Raw genomic sequence first — 26,721 nt, 5'->3', positions numbered from 1 at the left:
ATCTCATCCAAGAAATCAAAATGAGGCGAAAGAAACATCCTAAACCTTAATTTTCAAGTATAAACATCACTTGAGTCGTGAAATCAGCAATAAGATGAAGAACATGGAGCCTAAAATTTATTCTGTTCCATTAGTTTTCTAATTTTTCTTTTGTGATATGTTTTTTTTTTTCCCCCACAAGCTTATTACACTTGGGATTTCGCCAAAATCGAAAGAACTTTATCAATATAAAAAATACAACATATGGTATCAAAAACTCATTGAATTAAAATGACGAAACCTCAGAGATCTAGAAGCCTGTCCAGCAATCCAATTCTACTCTCCAACAGCAATGAAAGGAAGTCCCCTGATAAATGATAAGCAACTCAATAATCAGTGCTTGATTCAATAATATAGTCCTCTCATGATCGGTAATCGCTAGATACAAATTTGAAATGCGTTTCATCAATTTTTTTTTTTTTTTTTAACTCGTACATCTAACAGTAGAAAACTACCAATCACATTGCAACGGCTTCCTTCTCTAGAGATTGTTAGCAAATAAACTAATCATCACTCGTACATCTAACTCGTACATCTAACAGTAGAAAACTACCAATCACATTGCAACGGCGTCCTTCTCTAGAGATTGTTAGCAAATAAACTAATCATCACTCGTACATCTAACAGTAGAAAACTACCAATCACATTGCAACGGCTTCCTTCTCTAGAGATCGTTAGCAAATAAACTAATCATCACTGTCAATCTCAGTTCACAGAGAATTTGATCTCAAATGGGGTTCTCTTAAGTGTCACAATGGATTCGGGTTATATATGTATTTAAAGAAACGAACTGTCACAGAGGAAAATGAAAGAACACAGAGTATAGTTATTATCCTTTAGTGCAAGTTTTAGGAAGTGTTTGCCACTTACCAGCCCCCATGTCTTGAGAAATAGTCATTATCAAGTGAAATAGCAAGAGCAACGGCTACAGCTCTCTCTGAAAGAGTAAGGTGTCGGGCGACTTCCAGCTCTTGAACCTGTCAACATCAACAGCACTCAATATTGAAAAAGTACATTGTATGAAAACTAAAATCAAGTTAAACATCAATCTAGTAATTTTACTCCTTTAGCGGGGCCAGTCCTTGAGGCCGAATCTGAAGCACCAAAACGAATAACATACTGACCAGCATCAGTAAACATCTGCAAAATAGTTTCAGACAACAGCAATTGATAAAGATATTCCCCATGGAATGTGTTTCATCGACTATAAATAGATATCTCAGGAAGAAGTTTAATCACTTATGGAAGAAGGAAATGGGTTGTATAACCAGATTCCACAAAAGATCAATATCCCGGCAAGTTAAACTATTAAATAGACAAGCAATCTGGCAGATCCGTAAGTATTTGAATATATCTAAAAAAACTTCATTATAATCCAGCGGCAATAAAAGGTCAAATGTTTGATTGTATCGAGGGCAAAAAATTCCTGATTTTGGAGATCCATACAAGTCTTGATTCATATTCTTGAGCTTTTTGATTCCTAATGGATCGACTTCTGAGTTTTATTCTTATTGTGCTAGGCTGTAGGGGTGCATCTTTTGTAGGGGAGTAGCGGAGAACTTGGATCCATTCTTTGGAGCTGTCTTTTTGTTAATTTGATTTAGGCATTTTTTCTTTTTCGAGAGCTTTGGTGAGAGGTGGGTTCAAAGCTGAGACTTGTCCTCCGATGATGAAGAAGATGCCCTTTCATACCCTTTTCGTGATAATGTCTTTTGGCATTGTAGTTTCTCGTGTGTGGGATCTGAATAAAGAGAAATTGGAGAATCTTTTGGGTTTAAGAGGTCGTGTGAAGAGGCATGAACCCTTCCTAAGTCAATGTGTCTCTTTGATCATCCTTTACTATGGGGGTTTTTGTTGTAATTTTCTTAGGCCTTATCCTTTTGGATTGGAGCCTGTTTTTTGTATGTCTTGTCTAGCTGCTGGAGGTTCCTTTTGTTTAGCTGCTTTTTCTATTTTCCATTTTTTTTTTTTCATTAATTCTTTCAATTTGTCTAAATGAAAAGCTGGTTTCTGATATAAAAATGTGTTCTTTATCAAAAAATTCTCTATGATTGTTTTTTTTTTCTTTCTTTTTTAATAAGCACATACAATTTAAGCTTATTCTATTACAATAAGAAAGGCAAGAGGCTTAGGCTCGTGGCAGATTTGGAAGCACTGCCACAGGAATGCTGAGAGCAGGAAGAATATGATCTCTTTATTTCCACAATTCACATTTCTTTAAACGGAAAGTTGCTATAAGGTATCAAATATAGGTTTATTATAAAGCTATTGCAGGAAGAGAAAAGAAAAAACCTCGAAGCCGAAACCTCTCCAGTCACGATCCACCTCAGCAAGCACATTACCATCAATGTCCTTTAATGTGAAGGTCCAATTCCAAAAGCCAGGATTTTCAACAACTGCGAACTGCTTGTTCCTAATAGTTACAATTTAAATTGTCAAGTCATAATTAAAATTGTTTGAATAAAATTGGCTGTTAATCCCATCACAACTTTGTATACTAAAATGCAAATGTGTAATCACAAACATGATAGACAAAAGGAATTAATACATACAAGGATGACACACTGATGTCATGTATATATTATTTCAATTATGAGATCTTAAGGAAACGTACTCAAAGTAATAATTCTTGTGTTATGTTAAATTTACTAATAGTTACTTTTTAAGGATAATTTGATTAAACGTGTACTTTAAATTACCATAGGGAAGAAATAATGAAGAGGAAATAACAAAATCATACACAAAAACATAAATGATATGACTGCCAAATTGTGATGGCTCCCTTCTAACCTTTGGATGCACAGTAAAATCTTAATTTTTAGTTTCTCTCTTCTATACCCACAATATAAAATCTCCAACCGGTCAACCACATTATACCAACCTCCTTGAATAATTGCTCAACAAACGCATGCATGCATGCCCAAACAGGGTTTCAATCAGAATCAGTTTGATGGAATATCATGAATTGATGATAGATAGTGCTAAACTTACCCAAGGTACAGATCATACACCCTCCTCCAGAGATGCCATCGCCTATGAACCACACCAATTTCCTAGAGTTGTTTTTCTAATGAGAAAACATGTCCAGAGTGCCACAAGCTAAAAGAATTTCTGACTGTATGCACTTAAAAAAACAACTGAACTACCATACCTTACCATCAATTTCAGCATATATAGAACTGGTTAGCCACCAAAAGGGCCGTCGAACCTAAAAGAACACAGTAATATTTCATTTTTTTAACAAAATTATCTAAAAGTTATATTTAGTTGATTCTTGAAATGGAGAAGAAAAACATTAAGATGCTTACCCTGAAAAGTTCATTACCCATTGCATCAGTAATATATGCCACAAAAGGGCGCCTTAGACGAAGCAACTGTAACAAAATGTATCAAGCATAGCATTTGAAGTTTTAATAAGATGAATTGTTCATTTTTCTTACGAGGGGAAGAAAAAGAGAAATTATAAGCCAGCATGGAACCAGGGAAGTTACCCGAGCACTATATGCTCAGTTTCATATTTACAGATCAGAATAGTCACAGTTATTATAGTTTTACAGTAGACCATGGTAACGTAAAAGATTCTAAATTATACCTGTCTAGCAACGATGTTACTTTGCTCCCGAATAAACCCAACTGGCTGTTCAACAACATTGCAGTACATAAGGTTAGAGAATAATATGATGAGCATAAAAACTGGAAAAAAGAAAACTAAAAGATGAAAATGGATGCTTACTGACTGGGGATAGCACACGTCTACTATAGCATAACGATTTTCCTGCATTTCTCAAATTAAAGTGGTGATATAGCATAACCACAACCCAAAGTATCTATATGTAAAGAAACAGGAATGCAAGCAAGAATTTGATGATAGACGAACATAGTAACTGTAAAGCTATTCGAGTGTAGATGACTGCTTATTAAAGGTAACTTTCTACAAACATCACAAGGAGCAGTCAAGGACGACACATAATATTGGTCTAGGAGTTTTCAAAACATGTAGATAGAATGTATAAATAAATATAAATTATAATCATCCGGAGTTCAGGAGTTTCGAAAACATGTGGATAGAATGTATAAATAAATACAAATTATAATCATCCGGAGTCCATATATAGATGCTTTGAAGAGGGGGCCAATAAATACAGATAAAATCACGAGAAAGAAATATTACTAAGACAACAGTAAATGAGAGAAGTGGTAAAATCGCCAACTTCATAAAATCATCAACATGATTCTTGCTAAAGAAAAAGGAAAGTTAAAGCGGGAAGAGCAATTCAATAAAAAGCATCTATCAAATAACACATGATTTCTTTGCACTCTTAAGATAATGCTAGGATTTGATCGATTAGGACCTTAACTTCATCATTCTAATCCTCCAAAATTTCCGAAGTTATGTTAAATAAGTGGACAATATAAAAAGTGTGCCAGAAATCTGCACATGAATAACTAACCAAGAGAAAACAAGTGATGGAAAAGAGTTACCTGCTCAAATCCAAGAACCAGATTTGCCCACTCTATATCCCTGGTAATGAGCAAATTAGATCTAGCAAGAAGAGGTGCAACTTGGACCTAATTAATGGAGAGGGGAAGGAAACAATCATGTTATAGTGATGCTAGAGGATAGAGGAAAAAAATTATAAATGCAATAAATTTGAAATAAAAATTAAGTGAGAAGAAGCAAGCATCCTACTATGAAATGCACAAAAAGATAAAGAACATATTCCCAAATTAGTAATCACACTCACCTAAGAGGTTAGCATAAGCGATTGTCATGATCGAATACTCAAGACTAACCATGTAATAGCCCAAGCCAATTGCTAGCAGATATTGTTCTCTATTTGGACTTTCTCTCCCGGGCTTTCCCTCAATATTTTAAAACGTGTCCACTAGGGAGAGGTTTTCACACCCTTATAAGGAGTGTTTCATTCCCCTCTCCAACCAATGTGGGATCTAATAATCCACCCCCTTGGGAGCCCAGCATACTCGCTGGCACACCATTCAGTGTCTAGCTCTTATATCATTTGTAACAACCCAAGCTCACCGCTAGCAGATATTGTCCTCTTTGGGCTTTCCCTTCCGAGCTTCCCTTCAAGATTCTAAAACGCGTCTACTAGAGAGAGGTTTCACACCCTTGTAAGAAATGTTTCATACCCCTCTCCAACCCATATGGGATCTCACAAACTATATTCTGCTCATTAGGATTTGACATGAACTAAACTTGAGGTATAATGGTGTCTAATTGGGGAAAACATACATGGTGGACAAAATTTCTCACACTTTGACCATAAATCTGAACTAATCCACTCCCATAAGTGGAACCTCAATACGGAAAGAAGAATCGTTCTTAGCACAGAGAGAAGAGAGTACACAGAAGAGTGAAAGATTCTGATCTAATTGACTAAAATTCAAATACATAGCTTTACATTCCAGAGGGAACGACGCACACTGGATCAGAACTATTTAGCATGACAACTAAACGTAAACTAATAACAGTACAGCACATCAGCAACTACAATAAACAAACTATATCATTCGTATGATGAATTAATTAACAGTTCGTGATCGTGATGAAACAATTATGAATTCTCAACAAATGAAATCCTTCGGAAGGATAAAAGGCATAGTTAATTCTGGTAATCAAGACTATTCAGGGAAACTGCAACTGGAAATGACAAGGAACGGAGGAACTGATATTGCTGTTGAATATAAATTTATTTTTCATTATTATGATCGGAAAATAGCAGGAGATGTCCTTGCATATACCAGGCCACTTCATAGAATCAAAGCGCAAGCATATAACTTAAAATCTAAGCTTACCTCCTCGGGAGTATGCGGCGCTAGAAAACCAGATACAGATTGACTTGGAGGCGGTTGCTTCCACTGTTTCCCTTCTACAAAAGCCGCATCCTTAGTCGATAACCTAAACGGACGTTCATATACCAGATTCCTGTGATTATAGTGAGCTATTCGATTTTGATTTCCATTTCGAGTCAATAACCACTTCCGCTTCTCTCTACTGCTTCCCAAATTCCTATCTACATCCCACAGCTGCGCCAGGAAGCTCCTATCTAAAAGTGGATAGTCATCATTCACAATCCTCCCTCCGAAATGACGATAGCTAGGCGCAATTCTCTGCACTGGCCAAAGCGAACTCCTACCGCACCGATCTTCTCCGATGCATTTGCGAGCAGTATTGGACCAAAAACGCAAACTCCTAGTCCAGTTCATCTACGATATCATCCACAGAATCCTCCGGCAATATCAAACTTGAACAATATTGCAAAAAGAGAGATCAAAGTTTGCTCTGTGCATAAGAATGCTTTGGAGGTTCTAGAATTTGCAGGCGATGAACAGAATCGTGCTTGATTTGGACGGGAAACTATAGAGAGGGAAAGCTTGCTAGTCACGAGATTGGGAAAAATAAAATAAATAAATCATAAAAATTAATACCCTCTGAGTTTAGAATTAAAATTGATTTATTTCCCACAAAAAAAAAAAAAATATATATATATATATATATATATATATATATATATATATGTTCCCCCTTAATTGCCATTTTCCAAAAACAATTATAAATAAATAAATATCTATATATATATATATATATTTTTTTTTTTTTTTTGTACAAAATATTTATTAACTCTAAAAATTTATCTTCCAAAAAATCAAAGATTAAAAAGTGATTTTTAACCATAAATAAATAAATAATTTGATTAAATAACGTGTTTGTCTTTTTATTATTTTTTATTAAAATTATCATATTTTAAAACTATTATATTAAATATATTTTATAATAACTTTAAGAATTATTTAAATAATTAAAATATACAAGATATATAGTAATATTTACCATCAAAATGAAGAAATATCAATTAGAATAGAAGAACTAAACGTGCCAATTTTTAAACATTAGAAATTAAATTTAAATATCAATTAGCAAAAATATTGATCCTCAAGATCCAAAATAAAAATTAAATTCAAAATTTAATTACCCTTTAGTAATTATATATAAATTTATTAACATAGTTTAATTTTCAAGATTAATGTTACATTTTCAAGTATGCTTAAATTTTAAATTTTACTTAAATTTTTTTATCAAAAAAATCACTACTTAAATTTTAAATTTTTTTATTAAATAAAAATTACTTTTTAATATACCGTTCAAATTCTTAAAAATGAAAAGGTATGATTTAAGAGTATATTCTTATACTTGATCTCACTTTAACAAATTCAAATAAGTTATTATACGACAGATTCTGTACCAACTCCAAAACAGTTACATAAATGATGTGGTCTGAGTTACATAGTTTTGTTAAACGCATTCGGTATCGACCTACATTTACCGATTAACGATCACGTGAATTGTCGTCTCATGTACGTGTCTTCGGGGACGAATACGGGGTCAGCAGATCTGTGTGGAGGGGGAGGGAATTGAGGCTGCCCCATTGCAATGTTTGCTTGAGGAGGAATGCAGGGATTACCAAACACAGAAGGCTCAGTCTCTGCTGAGTTCAATAGGATGTAATAGGCCAATCCCAGCACTATGCTCACCGTGGCCACAATGGTAGCCACAGTAAAAAATCCTGATCTCAGGACATAGCAATAGCCTAAAAAGTAGCTTTGTTCGCCCCGTTGGTCGTTCAGTGCAGCACCGGTGAGCAACATGATGAACGCTTTCGCAAATGTAATCCTACACAGGAAATTAAGCTAATGTTGTTGGTCCAAGAAAAGGGTAAGGAAAAATGCTACAAACAAGTGACGAGTACCAAGAAATGACGTAGCAGATCAGGGCTATTCGCCATTTAGAAACAGAAGAGCGAGGGGCCGCCAAGCAGCAAAAGCACCCGGTTGCAATATTTAACGTTATATGAGCAAGCAAGAGTGATAGAGCTGCAACCAAACCAAGACCCACCGCTGGACTTTTGGGATATTTGCACGTAGTACGATTGACTACAATAACATGATTAAGCTGTCAAATGAAAAGAAAAATGGAGAACAACTAGTCAAACTTCTAATGATTTGCATACAAACTTCATTTAAAATGCAAGTTCCTCTTCTACTGATCAAAAGTTGGTACACATAATCATACATCTTTAAGACAAGACCAGCTAGATTCAAGTTTTTAAATCATGTTTTGAAAAGAGAAAAAAATGTGTCGCAAGAATTCAGCTAAGAATTTATATGTTCTTAAGAGAAGATCAAAACTATTCTAAGAAAATTAAAAGAAATTAAGCACGATTTTCAAAACCTGTATCGATTGGATATAAAAATGTTATCAAATGAGCCTTAGTTATGATCTACCCATAGAACATTTCTTGATCCAGAGTCACGTCTCTGATTTGTTGTTACACGAATTGAATCGGTTACTCATTAAAACTCTTGAGTGATTAAGAAGAAACTGTTCAAAATTTTAGGGAGAAAATCTGAAGTTATGTAAATTTCAACCCAAATTCAAAAACGCATAGCACAAACAAAAGAAACTATGAGTAAATTGCATAACCTCTTGAAAACCAGAACAAAATTGCTATCAAACCGACTCTAATTGGAAGTTTATGGCCGCAGCCTCAAGAATCCTTTGAGAAAATTCATAGTCAGATCTATCTTCTCTGCTATCATTTGCCATAGGAAATAAAATGCCGATTTCATCTGATTCAGATCGGCATTTCTCAATTATTACACAAAAGAAGAAGAAGAAGATCCATTCAGTAGGGCTTGGGAAACGAATAGAAGCAGCCAAAAACAACAGTTCCAATCCAATCTATGTTTTAAATTCACGAACAGCTTTTTCATATATAATTTCCAATCAGAACATTAAAACTCTCCTTCAATACTATTCCATCACTTTCTTTCCGACGGATTTTCTCATCAACCAAACAGAAAATCCACGAAAGAAAAAATCACGCAATCAATAAATCATGAGTAAGAAAAAGCATCTTCACCTTAACTTTGGTGCCCTCAGCGGCGAAGCCAGTGGCGATCACCAAAAGCCCCAAAAAAACGACCACAGTGTACACAACCAGAGCCTTATTCTCCATCTCCGCCGCCGCCGCCGCCGCCGCCGATGGCCTACCTCGAGTCTCAAGGGAGAAAAAACCGGTGGAATTTGGTGGAGTTTCGGATTGATGTCGCGATTTCAATGGGCGAAGAAACCGTGGTAGAGAAACTTGTACTAGAAGTTCTTGAGAGGAAACTGAAAGACGCTGAAAAGTTGACGTAGGGCTTTCCAAGTTAGACGCTTAACAGGGAGGATCTGGCGGTTATGTCACTATTTCCAATTTAAAAAATTATTAAATAATTTAATTTTGTACCAAATTACTAAATTTATGACTTTTAAAATAACAATTAACTAAAATAAATATTTTGAAATTACAAACTAATATGAACCAAAAAGCAAAGTGTAATAACCAAACGAAAGAAATATTAAATTAAATTAATAAAAAAATAAAATAATTACTTAAATAGTATTTAAATTATATGCCATTTTTTAATGAAAAAAAATATTGTTAGTAGAGGTTAGGAGGCAGGGCGATAACCTAATCAACGTAGATACCCGTATTTTTCACTAAAATGCACGTTTGCTTTGGATTAACAATATATTTAATAATAATTTATATATATATTAATTATTTTTTAAAAAAAAAAATTTAAGATTGGGGTATCTTCCAACAAATTACAATTTAAAAATCAAATAATTCAAAGTTAATTATTTTTAAAAAAATAAATTTAACTTTGTGGAACTTTTTTAATTTAATTGCTCAAAAATCAAATAAACAAAAACTTCCAAAATTTAATAGTAAAATCGTAATTTAACTTACAAAATAATATAAAATGTAAAATACTAAATAATTTTATATAATAATAATAATTCATTTTGTGGTAATTTGTTGTGAGACCAATAAGTCAAGAAATCAACCTTTGACTAAACAAACTTCAACCGTACAGACAAAAGAGAATGTTCCATTTCCTATCACCCGCGTGGCTTGATTCCCATAAAGTGAAATACCCCAAATACCCTCCAAAGTATATTTCCAAATCAGTCCATGTGTTTCTGAAGTATTTACCGCCAAAACCACAAACTTCTATCCCTGTTTGACTCACATCGCGACTGAAGCAAACGCATAATTTTTCTATATCTTTGTTCCATGTATGATCAACATGAATGAAGAATCGGAGTCTTCGGGCTCTTAGGTGGCTGCACGGGCCACGATCACCGGTCCATTGGACTTATGGTTATGGTTCAAAAACGAAAAATTAAATTATTTTACATCGTTCATGTTCGTACAATCATTAATCTTGCATATTTGGTTCTCGACCTCACCTCATAGACTTCTGAAATTCTTTCAATACGGCTTTATCAAATCAACACGGATTTGTCTAAGCTATCTTTAAAGCACGTGTTTGATATCGTTGCCCACGTATCAATCAGTTAGCCATACAAGGGATTGAAATAATAGAATTGGATTTTTGAACTCCATTCTCCGAGGTTGATTTCATCGTTGTGTCTAAATTTTAGAAATCGTAAAATTAATTATGTTATTTCACTTAAATAAAAATAATTAATAATTAATGTCTAATTTTACCTTAAAATTTGTTACGGAAAATTACTAAAAAGAAATCCAAGAATATTAGTTCAATTTTATGAATAAAACAAACTTAACGTCACATCAAAAGTGTACAAGAAAAGTAATAATAGTTATAAAATAGCTTATTGTTTTCATAGGCCCAAAAACTCTCAACCAATTTTGGTGCAATCAGTGGGCTTAAACGACACCGTCATATTGTCAATATCATACCCAACCAAAAAATTTGACATCATACTGTTCCCAATGAGTGCGTCTTTGTCGTCAACGCCCATAGCATTGAAGCAAAAGGACCCATCCGGCATCTTATTGAAAGTCTGAGCCGTACTCAATCGCAGATCCACGTGACCGTCGAAGTGCATAGTTATCACCAAATTCCCCAAATTACCTTTGTAGCAAAGAGTATCGTCAATGGGCTTCAACGGGATATGTCGCCGAACTTCAGTAGCCAATCGTCCGTACAATTCTTTGGGGAGGAGAGTTGGCGGCGTGCCGGTATCGAGAATTGCGTTCCCCTTGGCCGGAGGTCCCGACGTACTGTATGGAACGAAGGTTTTTTCGACGGAGATTCCCTTGAGGGTGAGAGAGTAAGATGTCTGGTCAGATGTTCGAACGAGTTGGGCTGTGATGACTCCGGGTCCTTTAACTTCAGAACCCGACCCGATAGAGAGGCTACTTGAGATTCTCGGGTCGGTGTTGTATGGCATCAGACAAAGAGAGAACTTTCTGCCGCCGACCGATGGACCTATCTGTAAATATGAATTTACATTCACTGAGGTTTTGAACTTTATAGTTATTTGAATAAGAATTTAATTAACTGTTCGTTTCAATATTTAATGCTAATAATGTTTTTTTAAAAAAATAATAATTGAAAGTGATAATATATATATATATATACTTGAGAAACGAAGGAAACCGCTCCTCTTCCAAATCCGATCAATCCCATTTCATTCGCATTAAACGTTCCACTATTATTATGTCCGCAACCAAACACCACCCCCGGAAACGGTGTCGTCGCTCCAGACCTCGAAGTTACAGCCATTTTTTCAGTCGCCAATTCTCCCTGCGTAGATCCGCTTCCATACCCATAGCCGTACTTACACGTGTCGGTGTCGGAGCACGCCGCACCAGACCCCCACAAATGGCACTGCGGCGACTTGCAAGAAAGGGTTCGAAAGGTTGACGATTTCGAAGGGTCGTAAATCGGATTCGTTTGCAGGTAACATTTCGCACATGGACGACACTGAGCCCAAAATAAATCGCTACCAGTGTCGAGGATTGCATGCACCTCCGTCGGCGGCGTTCCAACAGCGATTTTCACTATAAATTGGCTAGTTTCCGGCCAAATTTGTGATTTGGCTGCCATCGGTGAAACGTTGTCGGATGAGAGACGGTGGCGGATGAGTTCCAGCTTGAGACCACCGCCTTCGCCGACGGTGGACTCGAGGATGGAAAATAGTGCGAGAAGGAGAAATATGGTAGGCGCCATGAGATTGCATGAATTTTAAATTTCTTTGTTTTATTTATACTCGTGAGAGAGATAATGACGTGGAAATTAAAATTATTACGTAGGAACTAGGAAAGGACGGCCGTGTTTTGATAACGTTCACTGTTTTTTTAATATAAAAATAGAATGTTATTTAAGTATTTATTTAGTTATTTCTATTTATTAAGATCCTATTAAATTTTCATATTTCCTACCATTTATTAAATTTAGTTTTAATCTAAATAAGGTAAATAAATATATTTTATTATAAATATATTTTTTTAATTCTATTTTAATAATTATTTTTATATAAATAAATTAAATAAAATTTGTAAACTAATTAAAAAAAATAGTATTTGACTACAAACAAATGTAAGATTATTACAAAAAAATATTTTACTTTATTTAACTAATTAAATAAATTTAAAGTATTGCTCGATAATTAATTAACAATTTATAATCACGTACATTTATTCTTTTATTAATTGTAAATAAATTTTGATCTAAATAATGTAAAGAAAAATATTTAATTATCAGAATATTTATAATTCTATTTTAATAATTATCTTAGAATAAATGAATTAAATAAAACTATATAAACTTTTAAATTTAACTTATATATGGTAATTAATTAATTAATTAATATGTGTTATTATTAATTATAACTTTAATTCTATAAAGGAAAATACTTTAATAAACCGTAAAAAAAACCTAAAATAAAAGAATAGAATATGAGTATGTTAATAGTCAACGTCAATACTATTAGAAAAAGTTCCAAAATTGTGATAAATAATAATAAAAAAATGGTTTCAATCCTTCCAAATCCCTCAAAAAAAAAAAAAAAAATCTTTCAAAAAGGATTTCTCAAATTTACTTAATTTAATTCATTTAACATATATATATATATATATATATATATATATATATATATATTTTTTTTTTTTTTAATGACCGAGTTTTAAGTTAATTTGAACAAAATACTAATTACGTTAAAAATTTATCGTGTCAAGTATTTTTTCGGCCCATTACGTAGTTTGGGCCTTCCATCTCTCTCACCATTTTCTTCTTCTTTCTATTTCGATTCATAAGATTTATTATTTAAATTGTTATTTTTTAAAAACAATAATTATTAAAAGTTAATAGAAAACTCTCAAATATATAAATTTTTAAAAAAATAATAAAAATAAAAAAAACCTTACCGTTAATTTTGATTAAATTGTTTATACTTTATATTAAAATATTTATAAACTTTCAAAGTAATTTCAAATATATTCTAATAACTTTAAAAAATTATTATTATTATTTTTTTATAAATGTAAAGTATATAAATGTTATTCAAAATACATTATAACGAGTTTCTTACCCATGTTAGACAATATTATAAATAAATTAAAGTAAACAACTGTATTTAATATTTATATTCACTTTTTTTAAGAAATGGAAAAATTAATAATTAATTTAAACACTAATTTATAGTTAATGAAATAATGACTTAAATATTCGATGTTCAAAAGTTTCAAATCTTTTCACGTGACTTTGTTTTGGGATGAAAAGACGGGAACCGTTAAATGACGGTGGTTGGTGGTGTTGGACCGGAGAAAATGAATGACTTAACAGCTTTGGAAAAGAAAAAAAAAACAAACAAACAGAATATTCTATTTGAAAAAGAAAAATGCTGTACTCAAAACAAAAGAAGAAAAAATGAAACGACCGTGAATAAACGTCTGCCACGTGGTCCAATAGAAAACGAAAGGGGAAATTCCGTACGTGAGATGAAACTGAAAGTGGGTGTGGACGGACGGAGAAGGCAATTTGCGTTGAGAGCTTTTTGTCGGCTTTTGGCGGGTATGATACGACGCCGTACTGGCGAACTATAAAAGAAGGATTTGCTGCTTCAGGATTAGAATCAAGAATCAAAAGCAATTACTCGCCGTTTTTCTTCTTCATTCTCTCTCTGTTTCTATCTCTCTGTTTAAGCCTGAATTGTATGGCCGCCAATTCGAGGAGCGCAGGAGCGGTCGCCGGCTTGGGAAAACGAATCACAAACCAGATCTGGACCAGCGATTCTGCGATCTCCTCCTCTGCTCTGAAGTTCAGGTCCTTTTTCTTCTTTTTCTTCTTCTGTGAATATTCATCTGTCAATATGCTTGAAGTTTAGGTCCTATTGCTTCGTTGTGTTGATATTCTCTGCTAGTTGTTTGATTGCATTCTTGTTGAAATTTTGTATAAGAAAGTCGATTGTTGATCCATTTCTTCTTCTTCACGCTGAATGCTTTTTTGAACAACTTCGTATTGACGCAGTATGATAAACGTCAGTTTCAGGTCCTCTTCTTCCATGTGCTCTTTTTTTTTATCATATACTTTACTCGGTTCCTTTTGATTTCGATTTTTTCTTCTTTTAGGAGTCTAATTCGCATTCAGCTCTTCCTGCCATATATAGTATTATGACTAACTCACCTAGAAACTTTGAAATTACGTTTCCTTCACTCTATGCTGCTTTTTTCCTCTCTTCCTCTTTGTTTTTGGTTTAATTTGGTGGATGTTCGCTTTCCTTCACTCTATGTTTCTTTTTTCCTCTCTTCCTCTTTGTTTTTGGTTCAATTTTGTGGATGTATGTCAATTTTATTATTCAGTGTTTGTTCTATCACGCTGTAAATAACTCCTCTAAGTGGAGATACTGCTTTCTGTTGAACCGGACTTGGAATTAGAGAGGTATAATTCGTATTCTTTGGAATCTTTGTTGAAATTTGACTAAATCACGCCTATTTCATACTCTTTTTTTCTTTTTTTTAATTAAAAAAACTCTTAAGCCATTGTTTAGGTTGATTTTAGATATATGAAATCAGTAAATCCAGAAGTCGTGAATATTTGAGGACATGACCTAAATTTATAATATCATTTACAATTAAGTAACTGATTTATTTTTTAATATATTAAATAATCCATTGTTTAATAAATCTTATAATTTTTTTAAAACTCTTAAGAAATAAATAATTGAGTACAATATATTTAATACATTTTAGCTTTAATCTTAAGTTTAATTATAGCAAAATATGATCGATCGATCATCTTGAATGTTTTAGCATTTAATTAATTATAATTAATATAATTAAAAAATTTCAGACCATAAATCTTCTTTCCTCTTTTTTTTTTTTTTTTTTTTTTTTTTTTTTTTTTTTTTTTTTTTTTTTTCTCGTTTCAAAATGAATATTCAAATCCCATACCTGCCATTTAATTGAGGGGTCTATAAAACAAAAATTTAAAAGTTTAATAACACAGTTTTAAATTATGTGATCAAATAAATAAAAGTAAAGGTTTATACATTAAACTTGGAATTCAACCTTAAAGAAGCCTGTATAATATTTTAATCGCTGCGGTCTGCAAGTATTAATATATTTTATTTAAATCTATTATATTGTTTTGAAAACTCAACTACTGAACTTATTTCCTGAGGATAAAGTTTAGTTTATCCGTTGGTTGACTTTTTTTCCATTCAACTTTGGACTAGAATTTTTTTTAAACTAAAGGTAAGATGTGACTTGTTTGAGCCCATATATGGAAACTTCATTACTTCATTGTTGACTAGATAATGAAATATCAAAATTTCACTCTGAAATTGAGGAATATCGATATTTTTTTTTTTGGAATGTCCAAAAATTATTAGATTGATTGTCTGTTCAAATTTGATGTGTTATTTTTCTATATTTTACTGTTTCTATTCTACATGCCTTGACTATTATTCAGTCTGAATTTTTTTTTTTTTATAAAAAAAATCACATTAAAACATCTTACAAGAAGCGGTTGTTTTGAGGCATAAATATGGGATGCCTAAAAATTAACCTTTATAACCTTTAATAACTTTTTATACAAAAACCTTTAATCTTCAATCATATTGTTATTTTGTAAGTATGAGTATGGTTCATCAAAATATTAAAAATTCAAAAAAAATTCAACGAACTTAATTAAGTATTTAAAAAAGAAAATCAATAAATTAAACCAAATATTTTTTTTTACAATGTATAGAAATAAGAATCTTTTTCTTCCATTTTTCTATATTAAATCTAAAGTCTTATTCAATACATTATATATTTGATTATTAAAGTCTTTGAAGTTAAGTCTTTTATTTCATACCTTATATTTATTCAATACCTTATATGTTTGAATGATAGGTTGAATTATGAATAAAAAATTAAATTATAAGTTTAGTTTCCGAACTCTTAATTTTGTGTTTAATTAATATTTAATAATTTATTAAACATAAAATTAAAAGATTTATTTAATTTTATAAGATAATTTTAAAATTAAAAAATACATGTTCAATACAGAATTAAAAGTCAAATATCTGTAGGGTATCAAAATTAAAATGGGGTTTGATAAATAAATATCTATAGCATCACCCTTTTTTTATGCTAAAAAAGCTCAAAGCAAACCCTTACTCTAGTCCGTAGATACTAGAGGAGGTTGCTGACAATTAAAGCTGAGTGTCTGCGATGTGATGTGGTCGTGGTTGATCCACTTGTTTCAGCTGATTTTTTTTTTCTTTACATTTATTTTCTGTCTGGACTCAACTCCCTTCCCATTTCCCACAGTGGGCTGGGACCGAATGGCTTTCAATAGGATAGAATCATAGAATAGGTGGGCAGTGAGGAGACAGGCGAGGGTTGGCGAGCTAACGACCACTCAGTACCCCTTATTAAATATTTTCGCTGACCTTCTCTTCCCACTTAGCTTCCAAAATTCACATTTAGTTAAATTAATGTCGATATCTATTATCTATTCTTTGGTCGGTAGCCGTATGTTCCCTACTACATAATCGATATCTTACTCATTTTCTTTTAAATTAATTCTAACTTTCACATTTAATATACTAGAAAAACATTATTTAATCAGATATACTATCCTTTTTCTTTAGCTTTCTTTTTTTTTTTTTTTCTTTTTTTATATATTTTTTTCTATTAATTTACTAGACAGATAGAATGTTAGATGATATGGAAAACTCTTATTTAGAATAAGACCATTGTTGCTCACAATGTGATTAGAGCAGGAGATCATCAATTTCTATATCTCTAGATGTTTCATTAAAAAAATTAATTCAATAGCTAGTATCCCAAATCACAATTTATTTATTTGGGTGAGATATTAAACAAATGTTTGATTGAAGTTTTTTTTTTTTTTTTTTTTGGTAAGATTAATGATTAATATTTTTTTAAAAATATTAGGTAATGTGTTGAAGAAAATAGTATAATATCAGAACTTAAATAATATGCCTAAACCCATTTTTTTATGCGACTTTGTATCAAGTTGCTGGGTGGGACAGCGTTGTTCTTATCATTTGGAATTGATCAGTTAGGTACTATTACAAAAAGTCAATTATAAATATAATTGCCATTTTCTCCTTTGTCTTTGTCCTTAGCATATGCTTTGGATCTTTTTATCATCTTACCTGTGGTCCATGCATTATCAATTATAATTCTTTACACAAATTATTAATTCTCATTTTAGAATTAAAGTATAAAATTCTTATGCTTACTTTGCTTTGGTCTTTAAAACCTATTACCTTTCTTCTCGTTTCACTTTTCAATGTTCTATTTTAATTTTCTAACATTGTTTCAATATTACCTTACTATTTGATTGATTGTCTTGACTTTATATCTATATTGAAACTCCATATCATTTACTTCCTTAATTTTATAATATACTTCTTTCAGTCCTTAAAGCTAAAATAGTTTTACTCAATTAACTTTTCATTAACTAATTACCATAAATTTAATTCTATTGTTAACAACCAGGATCTTACTTTCTTAACTCTCTAGTATTCTGTTTCAAACATCACACACACATATAACATATACATATATTCTAGGCACCGTTAATTTATATCAAATTATGTATCATTGATTTTTAACCCAAAACCTAATTTCCTAAATAATTATAAATTTTAAGCAAGTACATATTAGTTTCTTTCAAAAAGAACTTAAAAAAAATTAGTCGAATAAAGCTAATGAATTTTTCTTTTACAAATATTTTTTTGGTTACTATATATTATTGAAGGGAATGAAAACCAAACCTGAAACAGGAGGGCAGCTCACACCTCAGCGTATGACAAAAACCCCGACGAGCAAGTCCGACCAAGCATAGTCCCTGATGATGTGATTCAGCCTCAAGCTGCTGAAAAGTACTGGGCTCCTCATCCACACACCGGCGTTTTTGGGCCAGAGGCCGATCAGCCTACTGCAGCGGCGGGAAGCCGTGCTGCAGATGGTGGCAACCACGCTGCTGCGGAGGAGGAAAAGGCGTGGTTCCGACCAACCAGTCTGGAGGATTCCGAGAAACCCCACGGGTTTTAGGGCCGGCCATCATAAGGCATTGTTGTTCTTCTGGCCATCCGAAAGTAGACAACAAAGTAGCCAACTAAAAAGGTACTAAATAAAGGAGATGGTTGTTTGTGTTGCTGTACTAAGGGTTTGGAGTCTTGAGTTACTTGAGGTTGAGGCAATCTGGCTAGGATGCTTCGCCTCAGCTTGTTATAAGTTATTCTACCAAACTTTATTTTGACTATGATGCTTTAGTGCAGGTTTATAACTATTCCTCATCCAACCTAGAATAATACGCAATAAACTTTCTTTTTTTTTTTTTTTTTTTTTCTTTTCTTTTTTTTTTTTTAAAAAAAAGGAAAGACTTAGAGAAGCAACAGATACCCAAGGATTGTTTTGTTACATGTTTTAAAAAATTGTTTATCAAAATTCTTTTACTAAATTGTTTTCTGAATTTAAAAGTCACAGGACAAGTTTTTTTTATCTTAAATATGCATTTAAATAAGTTGTATAGATAAATATTATAAAATAATTACAGAAGAGCTCCTCGGGATGATATTTTGTAAACAGTGCATTCAAAGTAAGTTAAATATAAAAACAACCTAATAACTATGAGAGTTTGATAGTATACTTGATATGCTCTATTTTAAGCATAAGTTCTTGTGACTTTGCTTTGGACCTCACTCATATTAATGGAGAGAGTATTTTTTGTTTATAAATTCATGATTATTCTCTAAATTAGCCGATGTAGGACTTTCATCATCCAACAGTATCAATCGATACAGAGTGTGATAGAAACATTCTTCAATAAATGCAAAGCAAGTGTTGCAACGTGCAAGCGAATGGTAGAAATCCAAACCTGAAATTAGCATTCTGAATGAGCAGAGATTCGAAATGATTTGATTAACTTCAAGTTGAAAATGAAGCTTTACTTTCTTGTTATTTCTCCACAGCCGATTCCAAAAACTTTGCAACAGCAGAGACAGAGCTTATGGAGTTGCTAAAACACGGTTGAACTATGCGGCCGTAACCTGGACGTGCAAAGACAAAAGGCAACAAGGAGACGATACTTCCGAACAAGGATTCGATAAACTTAAAAAAGAAAGAGAAGCCTTACATTCTTCTTGCAAGCGGATTCCAGAAATTGTGCAAAGCAAAGAGAAGAAGAGAGAGCTTACAGAGTTTCTGATAAGGTTGAAGTTCGCCGCCGCCGCCGCCGCCGCCGCCGCAGTCTGGAATGAGGAAGACGAGAGCTAGCAGCGGATGATTCCACCGGCCGCTGCTTCGCTCCCTTCCTCCCTCGAGTTTCCCGCCTATTTATCTATCAATTTTGCCTCCGTTTAAATCCTATATATACTAATTTTCAATTGGGCGAATTGCACAGTCCACCCCTAGACTCTAATATTATTGCAATTTCACCCTCTCACTTTCATATATTTAAAAATTGGGTATTTTAGTTTGGACGTAGTACAACATGTTGAGCGTTAGAAATTCACTTTCAATTATGCTTAATAGAACGACCTCTAAACAGTTGCTCTAGCAATCTATTTTTTCTCTTCCGTCTCGCCTCTGCTGCCCTCTTCAATCTAGCACCAACGTGTCGTTCGTTTGTCCTCTCAATACGTAGCTTGTCGTATGCTTTGAATGATTTCATCTCTTCAGTGACTTTGACGAGCTCGACCGGTACCTTTTCACGTCCAATAGGCAGGTATGGTACTTGGACTCGGGTGGCATTTGCAAGCTCCTCAAGAGTAGAATCACCTGAAGCTAAAATGGTGACTTGAACCCTCGAGTACATAAAACGCAGTTGTTAACATTCAACCTAAATCGTAGTTAGTTTATAATTTGTGTATGATTATGGCATGTTCGTGACATTTATTAGTATAGTTTATAATTTTTTTTTTTTTGCTAACTCACTGTGACATTTATTAGTATAGTTTATAATATGTGTATGATTATGGCATGATCGTGAACTACAAATAAAAAAAAACTTGTATTAATAAATGCTTTCCAAATTTTATGAATAAAACAAACTTAATGTCACATCATCAAAAGTGTATAGAGAAAAGTAATAATAGTTATAAAATAGCTTATTGTTTTCATAGGCCCAAAAACTCTCAACCAATTTTGGTGCAATCAGTGGGCTTAAACGACACCGTCATATTGTCAATATCATACCCAACCAAAAAATTTGACATCATACTGTTCCCAATGAGTGCGTCCTTGTCGTCAACGCCCATCGCATTGAAGCAAAAGGACCCATCCGACATCTTATTGAAAGTCTGAGCCGTACTCAATCGCAGATCCACGTGGCCGTCGAAGTGCAGAGTTATCACCAAATTCCCCAAATTACCTTTTTAGCAAAGAGTATCGTCAATGGGCTTCAACGGGATATGTCGCCGAACTTCAGTAGCCAATCGTCCGTACAATTCTTTGGGGAGGAGAGTTGGCGGCGTGCCGGTATCGAGAATTGCGTTCCCCTTGGCCGGAGGTCCCGACGTACTGTACGGAACGAAGGTTTTTCCGACGGAGATTCCCTTGAGGGTGAGAGAGTAAGATGTCTGGTCGGATGTTCGAACGAGTTGGGCTGTGATGACTCCGGGTCCTTTAACTTCAGAACCTGACCCGATAGAGAGGCTACTTGAGATTCTCGGGTCGGTGTTGTATGGCATCAGACAAAGGGAGAACTTTCTGCCGCCAACCGATGGACCTATCTGTGAATATGAATTTACATTAACTATAAGGTTTTGAACTTTATAGTTATTTGAATAAGAATATAATTAACTGTTGGTTTCAATATTTAATGCGAATAATGTTTTTAAAAATAATAATAATAATTTAAAGTGATAATTATATATACCTGAGAAACGAAGGAAACCGCTCCTCTTCCAAATCCGATCAATCCCATTTCATTCGCATTAAACGTTCCACTATTATTATGTCCGCAACCAAACACCACCCCCGGAAACGGCGTCGTTGCTCCAGACCTCGAAGTTACAGCCATTTTTTCGGTCGCCAATTCTCCCTTCGTAGATCCGCTTCCATACCCATAGCCGTACTTACACGTGTCGGTACCGGAGCACGCTGCACCAGACCCCCACAAATGGCACTGCGGCGACTTGCAAGAAAGGGTTCGAAAGGTTGACGATTTCGAAGGGTCGTAAATCGGATTCGTTTGCCGGTAACATTTCGCACATGGACGGCACTGAGCCCAAAATAAATCGCTACCAGTGTCGAGGATTGCATGCACCTCCGTCGGCGGCGTTCCAACAGCGATTTTCACTATAAATTGGCTAGTTTCCGGCCAAATTTGTGATTTGGCTGCCATCGGTGAAACGTTGTCAGGTGAGAGACGGTGGCGGATGAGTTCCAGCTTGAGACCACCGCCTTCGCCGGCGGTGGACTCGACGAGGGAAAATAGTGCGAGAAGGAGAAATATGGTAGGTGCCATGGGATTGTATGGATTTTAAATTTCTTTGTTTTATTTATACTCATGAGAGAGATAATGACGTAGAAATTGAAATTACTACGTAGGAAATAGGAAAGGATGGCCGTGTTTTGGTAACGTTCACTGTTTTTTTAATATAAAAATAGAATGTTATTTAAGTATTTATTTAGTTATTTCTATTTACTCATTTTCATATTTCCAACCATTTATTAAATTTAGTTTTAATCTAAGGTAAAGAAAAATATTTAATTATAAGTATATTTCTGAGTCTATGTTAATAATTATCGTTTTATGTAAACTTTTAAAATTAACTTATTATTCTAGGGTAATTTAAAAAAAAAAAAAAATAGTATTTGACTACAAATAAATGTAAGATTATTAAAAATAAAATCTTTTATTTAATTTAACTAATTAAATAAATTTAAGGTATTCTCGATAATTAATTAAAAATTTATATACATTTATATATTTTATTATTTATAAATTAAATTTTCAAATATTTAATTATAAGAATATTATATTCTATTTTAATAATTATCTCGGAATTAATGATTTAAATAAAATTATATAAACTTTTAAATTTTACTTATATATATGGTAATTAATTAATTAATTAATGTTTGTTATTAATTATAACTTCAATTCTAAAAAAAAAAATATTTTAATAAACCATCCAAAAGAAAATGTAAAATAAAAGAATAGAATATGAATATGTTAATAGTGAACATTATTACTATTGGAAAAAATTATTTTCAATTTTTATACAAAAACTCATATCAAATCACCATTTATAGCATAAGAGTAACTTCAAAATTGTTAAAATCATTTCAAGTTTAAAATTATTTAATAGGATGCATTTATTCCGAGCAAGTTTACAAATACTCATTAGAATCCAAATGATTACTTATTTGGCAAATCCGAGTTTGTTGGTAGAAAAGATTCCAAAATCGAGTTTGTTGGTGGAAAAGATTCCAAAAATTATGGAATTTCATTGACAGGTCCTAATTCACATAATAATACGAAAAACAATCAAATGGAGGCCAAACGAAAACAAGTACTCACGCACTACATACGCCATGAAGGGCTTCCTACGCGCAGCTTCTACATGCGCCAAACGAAAACAAGTACTCACGCACTACATACGCCATGAAGGGCTTCCTACGCGCAGCTTCTACATGCGCGACTTCCCACGCACTCGCGGGGCGGATTGGAGCATCGGTTCGGTTCGTGCGTTACCGGGTCACGTGTAGAGCAACAGTTCGGACTCGAGACGACCCGAATCTGCTTGCCTGACACACGTTGCCTAGCGTGCGTTGCAGTCCTCACCATTCAATGCGCCACATGTCCAAACTTGAGAATTCAAGCAAAAATTGTTATGTAATAACGTTTGGACGCATTTTACTTTTATTTTCATGTTGAGTTAATTGAAATAGTTTTTATTATTCCCACTAGGCTATTAATTTGGTATATATTAATAGTGATTTGAAAGCGTTTATTTATTTACACAATATATGCCTTTAATATCAGTATATTATTAATAGGCTTATAATTTGCTAGGCTTGTTTGAAATAGTTTATCATAAATGGATCTCATCCCAATTATCAAATCAAAAGAAGATATTGCAAGGCCATTTGAATGCAATAAAAGCACAAATAAAGTAACGATAGTACAACACCAAAACCAAGGCCAATAACCGTAAAATTCATGACCTCAAGAACTTTAATCTACCAAATTAAGTCCAGAAGATGTGTCAAATCCAAAATAGGGAAGAAAAACACCAAAATTAGGAAAATAGAACGACCTCTAAACAGTTGCTCTAGCAATCTATTTTTTCTCTTCCTTCTCGGCCTCTGCTGCCCTCTTCAATCTAGCACCAACGTGTCGTTCGTTTGTCCTCTCAATACGTAGCTTGTCGTATGCCTTGAATGATTTCATCTCTTCAGTGACCTTGACAAGCTCGACTGGTGCCTTTTCACGTCCAATAGGCAGGTAAGGACCTTGGACTTGGGTGGCATTTGCAAGCTCCTCCGGAGTAGAATCACCAGCCTGAAGACAAAATGGTGTCATGAACCCTCAACTACATAAAACGCAGTTGATAACATTCAACCTAAGTCTTATTATTTTAGTAAACTGACCTTGAATTTGCGGGCACGTCTTGGGAAGACGACCACCTTAGCCTTGTATGTCTTCAGCCTCTGAACATTAGCCTGTAGACTTTCAAGAGAGCGATTCCTACGGCGATGGTCAACTGCAATTCCAATTGTTGGTGCTAGTTTCTTGGGGATACCAGCAGCCTAGAGAGCAAACCGTTGATGATTGAGATACTATATAAATGATATAGAACCAGAGTTTTTAAAGATAAAACCTTCACAGTGACAGTAACAGAATCAAAAGGCACAAAATAGATGTGAGCAATCTTAAGAATCCAACAAAAAATTCCACTGTGAAGACATCCATTCATTCGAGTGGAGGTCAGGCTAAGGACGAAAGAAACTAAAAATAGAGGGGGGAAAAGACCGGATACCTTCAACTCCTCCAGGGAAAAGCCCCTACCAGCCCTCACTTTCATGTTGTACTTCAATGTCTGACCATGAACTATTGGGCGGAGTGGTCCAGCAGTTGGGCGGGGAAAGTTCTTCACGGCTTTCTCCTGACGGGCTAAGTAGATTCACCAAGATAATAGTCAGAATTCAAAATCTAAGGTAAATCCTAAGTCAAAGTGATGAACACCCAACTAAAGTTCAAGTAAGAAAACATATAAAACACACACACACTAACCATTTCTTCTTCTGGTTTTCCTGGCAGGCTGGTTGAACCAGGTCCTGACATAGTTCTGCCAGTGCTTCCTAAAGTGGCCGCTTGGGATAACATTGTTGTGCTTCATTTTTTACCTCTAACAAAGCAGAAGTGAACAGTCTCAAACAAAATGATACAAGGTGCGCAGGGAAAGAAATCTAAGTGAATCCATTACACCGACTATTTCTTCTCAAAATTTGAGAATAACAATATCCATATAATGAGATCATTCATGAAAATGTTTTTCTAGGTGATAATGATTGAACCCAATTCGTTAACAGGTGTGAGAAACAAGAACATACAAAAAATAGAAGAGGAAACATGTTAAATTTCCATCAATTATTAAACCAGTTCATCAAAAATCATATTTTAACCAGCAACTGAAACAAAACTTGGATCAACCATACAGAAAATAAAAACACTGAAATTAAATGAAATTTTCTTCAACTTAGTAATGTTAAGAACAAACATATCAAACAAACTAACACTACAAAGAAAATTAAAAACTAAATAAAGGATGCACAATTAAAAAATAACGATTCAATGGAGGTAAGTATGAAATATACATGCAGATCACGTATACAACCGATAATGGTCACTTGAATTAAATTTGAATAAATTTAAACAGTTTGGATTTGTTTGATTCTATTTTCAACCTATAAATTGTTTCAGCGTCAGTTTATACACACATACACCACACTAAAAAACACAGCGGTACTAAAATAGGTACTTTCTTCAAACCAAATTCAGAAGGCCGCAATGACCAATGATAATCCAATTACCCGTTGCAAGAAAAATCCATTCACCACTAAATGAAACGCGGTATTGAAACAAAACCATCGGCCTTATCTACTCCAACCAAGCAGAAGATAAAACCGTTCGAGAAACAATAGTAGAAAGTACGAGGAGCAAAAACAACTCCGAAATGCGAGACAAATGGTACTAAAGAAAACCAAAACAGATATCCAGAAAACAAAAATAGAACAAAACAAAAAGAGAATCGATACAATTACTACAACGAAACTGCTCAAAAGAAACCACAAACAAACCATCCGCACGTATTAAAGATCTGGAAAACCAAAGACAACAAAATACAGAACAAAACATCATATATGAGCTATGGTGTCAAATGGTAAACTCCATGAAAGATACTTGAATCGTGGAATGAAATCGCAGGAAGCGAATCGAGATGAATTAACTCGCAACTAAAGACGTACATTACAGTTTATATTCAAAATATTAAAACATATTCAAATTGCAACCAAAACATAATCATGAAAAGCCTTTCGAATCACAACATTCAATGAGGACGAGAAGAGGAGAAACCGATCGGAGATGGGGAGAAATGCAAGGCGGCGAAAACTTGCAACGCGGCGGAGCAGAGTGACCCTTCTCTTTCAACTTCCAGCCACTGAATCTTAGCTAGCCGGAACCCTCGTATATTTGAAGAAACCCTAGGTTAGTCTCTAACTTGGGCTGGCCCAATATTTATATATGATTGGGCTCAGCCCTTTTCTTTTAAATAAATCAATAAAAATATGGTCGCCATTTTTTATTTTTTATACTTATTTTTTTAAATGCAAATATATAGTCCCTAAAATTAATTATTAATAATGCATTTATTTTTTGGACAAAATTAATTATTTTTCTTTTATATGTATAATAGTAATGTAAGTTAATAAATAAGGTTAAAAGAATTTTATATATGATTTGTTTACATATTTATATTTATGTGATTATTCTTTATAAAAATAAATAAATACACGTGATCGAATATTTAAAGATACATGTCGAAGCTTTAGTTCTTAAATATATTTTTATAAATCATTTAATAATATGTTTTTTTTTAGATATTTTATTCGTATATTTTTAGATACCCATATTTGTATTGAGTTTTAAATTTAAATTTAAATTTTATTATTATTCCTGTCACATAATCATTTACTCGCTATACATGGTATTTTAATTTTTAACTATAATATGTATAATTATAATACTTAATTATAATTAATCTTTTTATATAATTTTATTAAAAATAATTATTAATATTGGTTC

General features: G+C 33.3%; 5 protein-coding genes and 1 pseudogene across 7 annotated transcripts; 1 reads left to right on the top strand and 5 right to left on the bottom strand.

Moving 5' to 3' along the window:
* Positions 1-21: 21 nt before the first annotated feature.
* LOC111777099 (scramblase-like protein) lies at positions 22-6,456 on the bottom strand. Its single transcript, XM_023656543.2, has 11 exons — positions 5,857-6,456; positions 4,522-4,608; positions 3,773-3,814; positions 3,632-3,676; positions 3,348-3,413; positions 3,191-3,247; positions 3,031-3,092; positions 2,332-2,452; positions 1,102-1,179; positions 910-1,016; positions 22-346 (listed from the first exon to the last, which is right to left on the bottom strand). Exons 1-11 carry the CDS (start codon positions 6,265-6,267, stop codon positions 316-318), a joined length of 1,107 nt encoding a protein of 368 aa, XP_023512311.2. The 5' UTR covers positions 6,268-6,456; the 3' UTR covers positions 22-315.
* A 772-nt stretch (positions 6,457-7,228) lies between these two features.
* On the bottom strand, positions 7,229-9,284 carry LOC111802489 (protein VASCULATURE COMPLEXITY AND CONNECTIVITY). Its single transcript, XM_023686883.2, has 3 exons — positions 8,982-9,284; positions 7,809-8,011; positions 7,229-7,732 (listed from the first exon to the last, which is right to left on the bottom strand). The coding sequence occupies exons 1-3, from the start codon at positions 9,075-9,077 to the stop codon at positions 7,396-7,398; spliced, it is 636 nt and encodes a 211-aa protein (XP_023542651.2). The 5' UTR covers positions 9,078-9,284; the 3' UTR covers positions 7,229-7,395.
* Positions 9,285-10,774: 1,490 nt separating this feature from the next.
* Positions 10,775-12,111, bottom strand: LOC111802465 (aspartic proteinase CDR1-like). The gene is made up of 2 exons (XM_023686850.2): positions 11,521-12,111; positions 10,775-11,371 (listed from the first exon to the last, which is right to left on the bottom strand). Exons 1-2 carry the CDS (start codon positions 12,109-12,111, stop codon positions 10,775-10,777), a joined length of 1,188 nt encoding a protein of 395 aa, XP_023542618.2.
* Positions 12,112-14,003: 1,892 nt separating this feature from the next.
* LOC111777131 (late embryogenesis abundant protein At5g17165) lies at positions 14,004-18,693 on the top strand. Its single transcript, XM_087126284.1, has 2 exons — positions 14,004-14,205; positions 18,185-18,693. Exons 1-2 carry the CDS (start codon positions 14,096-14,098, stop codon positions 18,453-18,455), a joined length of 381 nt encoding a protein of 126 aa, XP_086982410.1. The 5' UTR covers positions 14,004-14,095; the 3' UTR covers positions 18,456-18,693.
* A 1,698-nt stretch (positions 18,694-20,391) lies between these two features.
* On the bottom strand, positions 20,392-21,873 carry LOC111790100 (aspartic proteinase CDR1 pseudogene; annotated as a pseudogene). The gene is made up of 2 exons (XR_015422422.1): positions 21,283-21,873; positions 20,392-21,136 (listed from the first exon to the last, which is right to left on the bottom strand). The product of XR_015422422.1 is annotated as an aspartic proteinase CDR1 pseudogene (transcript).
* A 1,614-nt stretch (positions 21,874-23,487) lies between these two features.
* LOC111809409 (large ribosomal subunit protein eL13z) lies at positions 23,488-26,151 on the bottom strand. 2 transcript variants are annotated; one of them, XM_023695871.2, is made up of 5 exons: positions 26,034-26,151; positions 24,649-24,763; positions 24,395-24,528; positions 24,006-24,164; positions 23,488-23,916 (listed from the first exon to the last, which is right to left on the bottom strand). In XM_023695871.2, exons 2-5 carry the CDS (start codon positions 24,752-24,754, stop codon positions 23,695-23,697), a joined length of 621 nt encoding a protein of 206 aa, XP_023551639.1. In that variant the 5' UTR covers positions 24,755-24,763; positions 26,034-26,151; the 3' UTR covers positions 23,488-23,694. The 2 variants fall into 2 exon arrangements, with proteins under 2 accessions (XP_023551639.1, XP_023551630.1); XM_023695862.2 differs by having other exon boundaries at positions 25,993-26,123.
* Between the last annotated feature and the right edge of the window lie 570 nt (positions 26,152-26,721).

This window comes from Cucurbita pepo, chromosome 1 (genome assembly GCF_057944985.1).
Source record: "Cucurbita pepo subsp. pepo isolate OVF chromosome 1, ASM5794498v1, whole genome shotgun sequence".
In the NCBI taxonomy this organism is placed as follows: Eukaryota; Viridiplantae; Streptophyta; class Magnoliopsida; order Cucurbitales; family Cucurbitaceae; genus Cucurbita; species Cucurbita pepo.
This window is presented reverse-complemented; position numbering and strand designations above follow the sequence as displayed.

What these genes read in the sequence shown, in the direction of transcription:
- LOC111777099 (XM_023656543.2), bottom strand. Translation starts at nt 6,267, where the DNA reads ATGAACTGGACTAGGAGTTTGCGTTTTTGGTCCAATACTGCTCGCAAA. An exon ending in CGCCGCATACTCCCGAGGAG is followed by an intron (nt 4,609 to 5,856) that starts GTAAGCTTAGAT and finishes TCCATTAATTAG; the next exon opens with GTCCAAGTTGCACCTCTTCT. An exon ending in ATGCTGAAATTGATGGTAAG is followed by an intron (nt 3,093 to 3,190) that starts GTATGGTAGTTC and finishes AAACAACTCTAG; the next exon opens with GAAATTGGTGTGGTTCATAG.
- LOC111802489 (XM_023686883.2), bottom strand. Translation starts at nt 9,077, where the DNA reads ATGGAGAATAAGGCTCTGGTTGTGTACACTGTGGTCGTTTTTTTGGGG. An exon ending in CTGAGGGCACCAAAGTTAAG is followed by an intron (nt 8,012 to 8,981) that starts GTGAAGATGCTT and finishes TTCATTTGACAG; the next exon opens with CTTAATCATGTTATTGTAGT. An exon ending in ATCTGCTACGTCATTTCTTG is followed by an intron (nt 7,733 to 7,808) that starts GTACTCGTCACT and finishes TTTCCTGTGTAG; the next exon opens with GATTACATTTGCGAAAGCGT.
- LOC111802465 (XM_023686850.2), bottom strand. Translation starts at nt 12,111, where the DNA reads ATGGCGCCTACCATATTTCTCCTTCTCGCACTATTTTCCATCCTCGAG. An exon ending in CGGTTTCCTTCGTTTCTCAA is followed by an intron (nt 11,372 to 11,520) that starts GTATATATATAT and finishes TCATATTTACAG; the next exon opens with ATAGGTCCATCGGTCGGCGG.
- LOC111777131 (XM_087126284.1), top strand. Translation starts at nt 14,096, where the DNA reads ATGGCCGCCAATTCGAGGAGCGCAGGAGCGGTCGCCGGCTTGGGAAAA. An exon ending in TCCTCTGCTCTGAAGTTCAG is followed by an intron (nt 14,206 to 18,184) that starts GTCCTTTTTCTT and finishes AACCTGAAACAG; the next exon opens with GAGGGCAGCTCACACCTCAG.
- LOC111809409 (XM_023695871.2), bottom strand. Translation starts at nt 24,754, where the DNA reads ATGAAGCACAACAATGTTATCCCAAGCGGCCACTTTAGGAAGCACTGG. An exon ending in GAAAACCAGAAGAAGAAATG is followed by an intron (nt 24,529 to 24,648) that starts GTTAGTGTGTGT and finishes GAATCTACTTAG; the next exon opens with CCCGTCAGGAGAAAGCCGTG. An exon ending in GACGTGCCCGCAAATTCAAG is followed by an intron (nt 23,917 to 24,005) that starts GTCAGTTTACTA and finishes TTTTGTCTTCAG; the next exon opens with GCTGGTGATTCTACTCCGGA.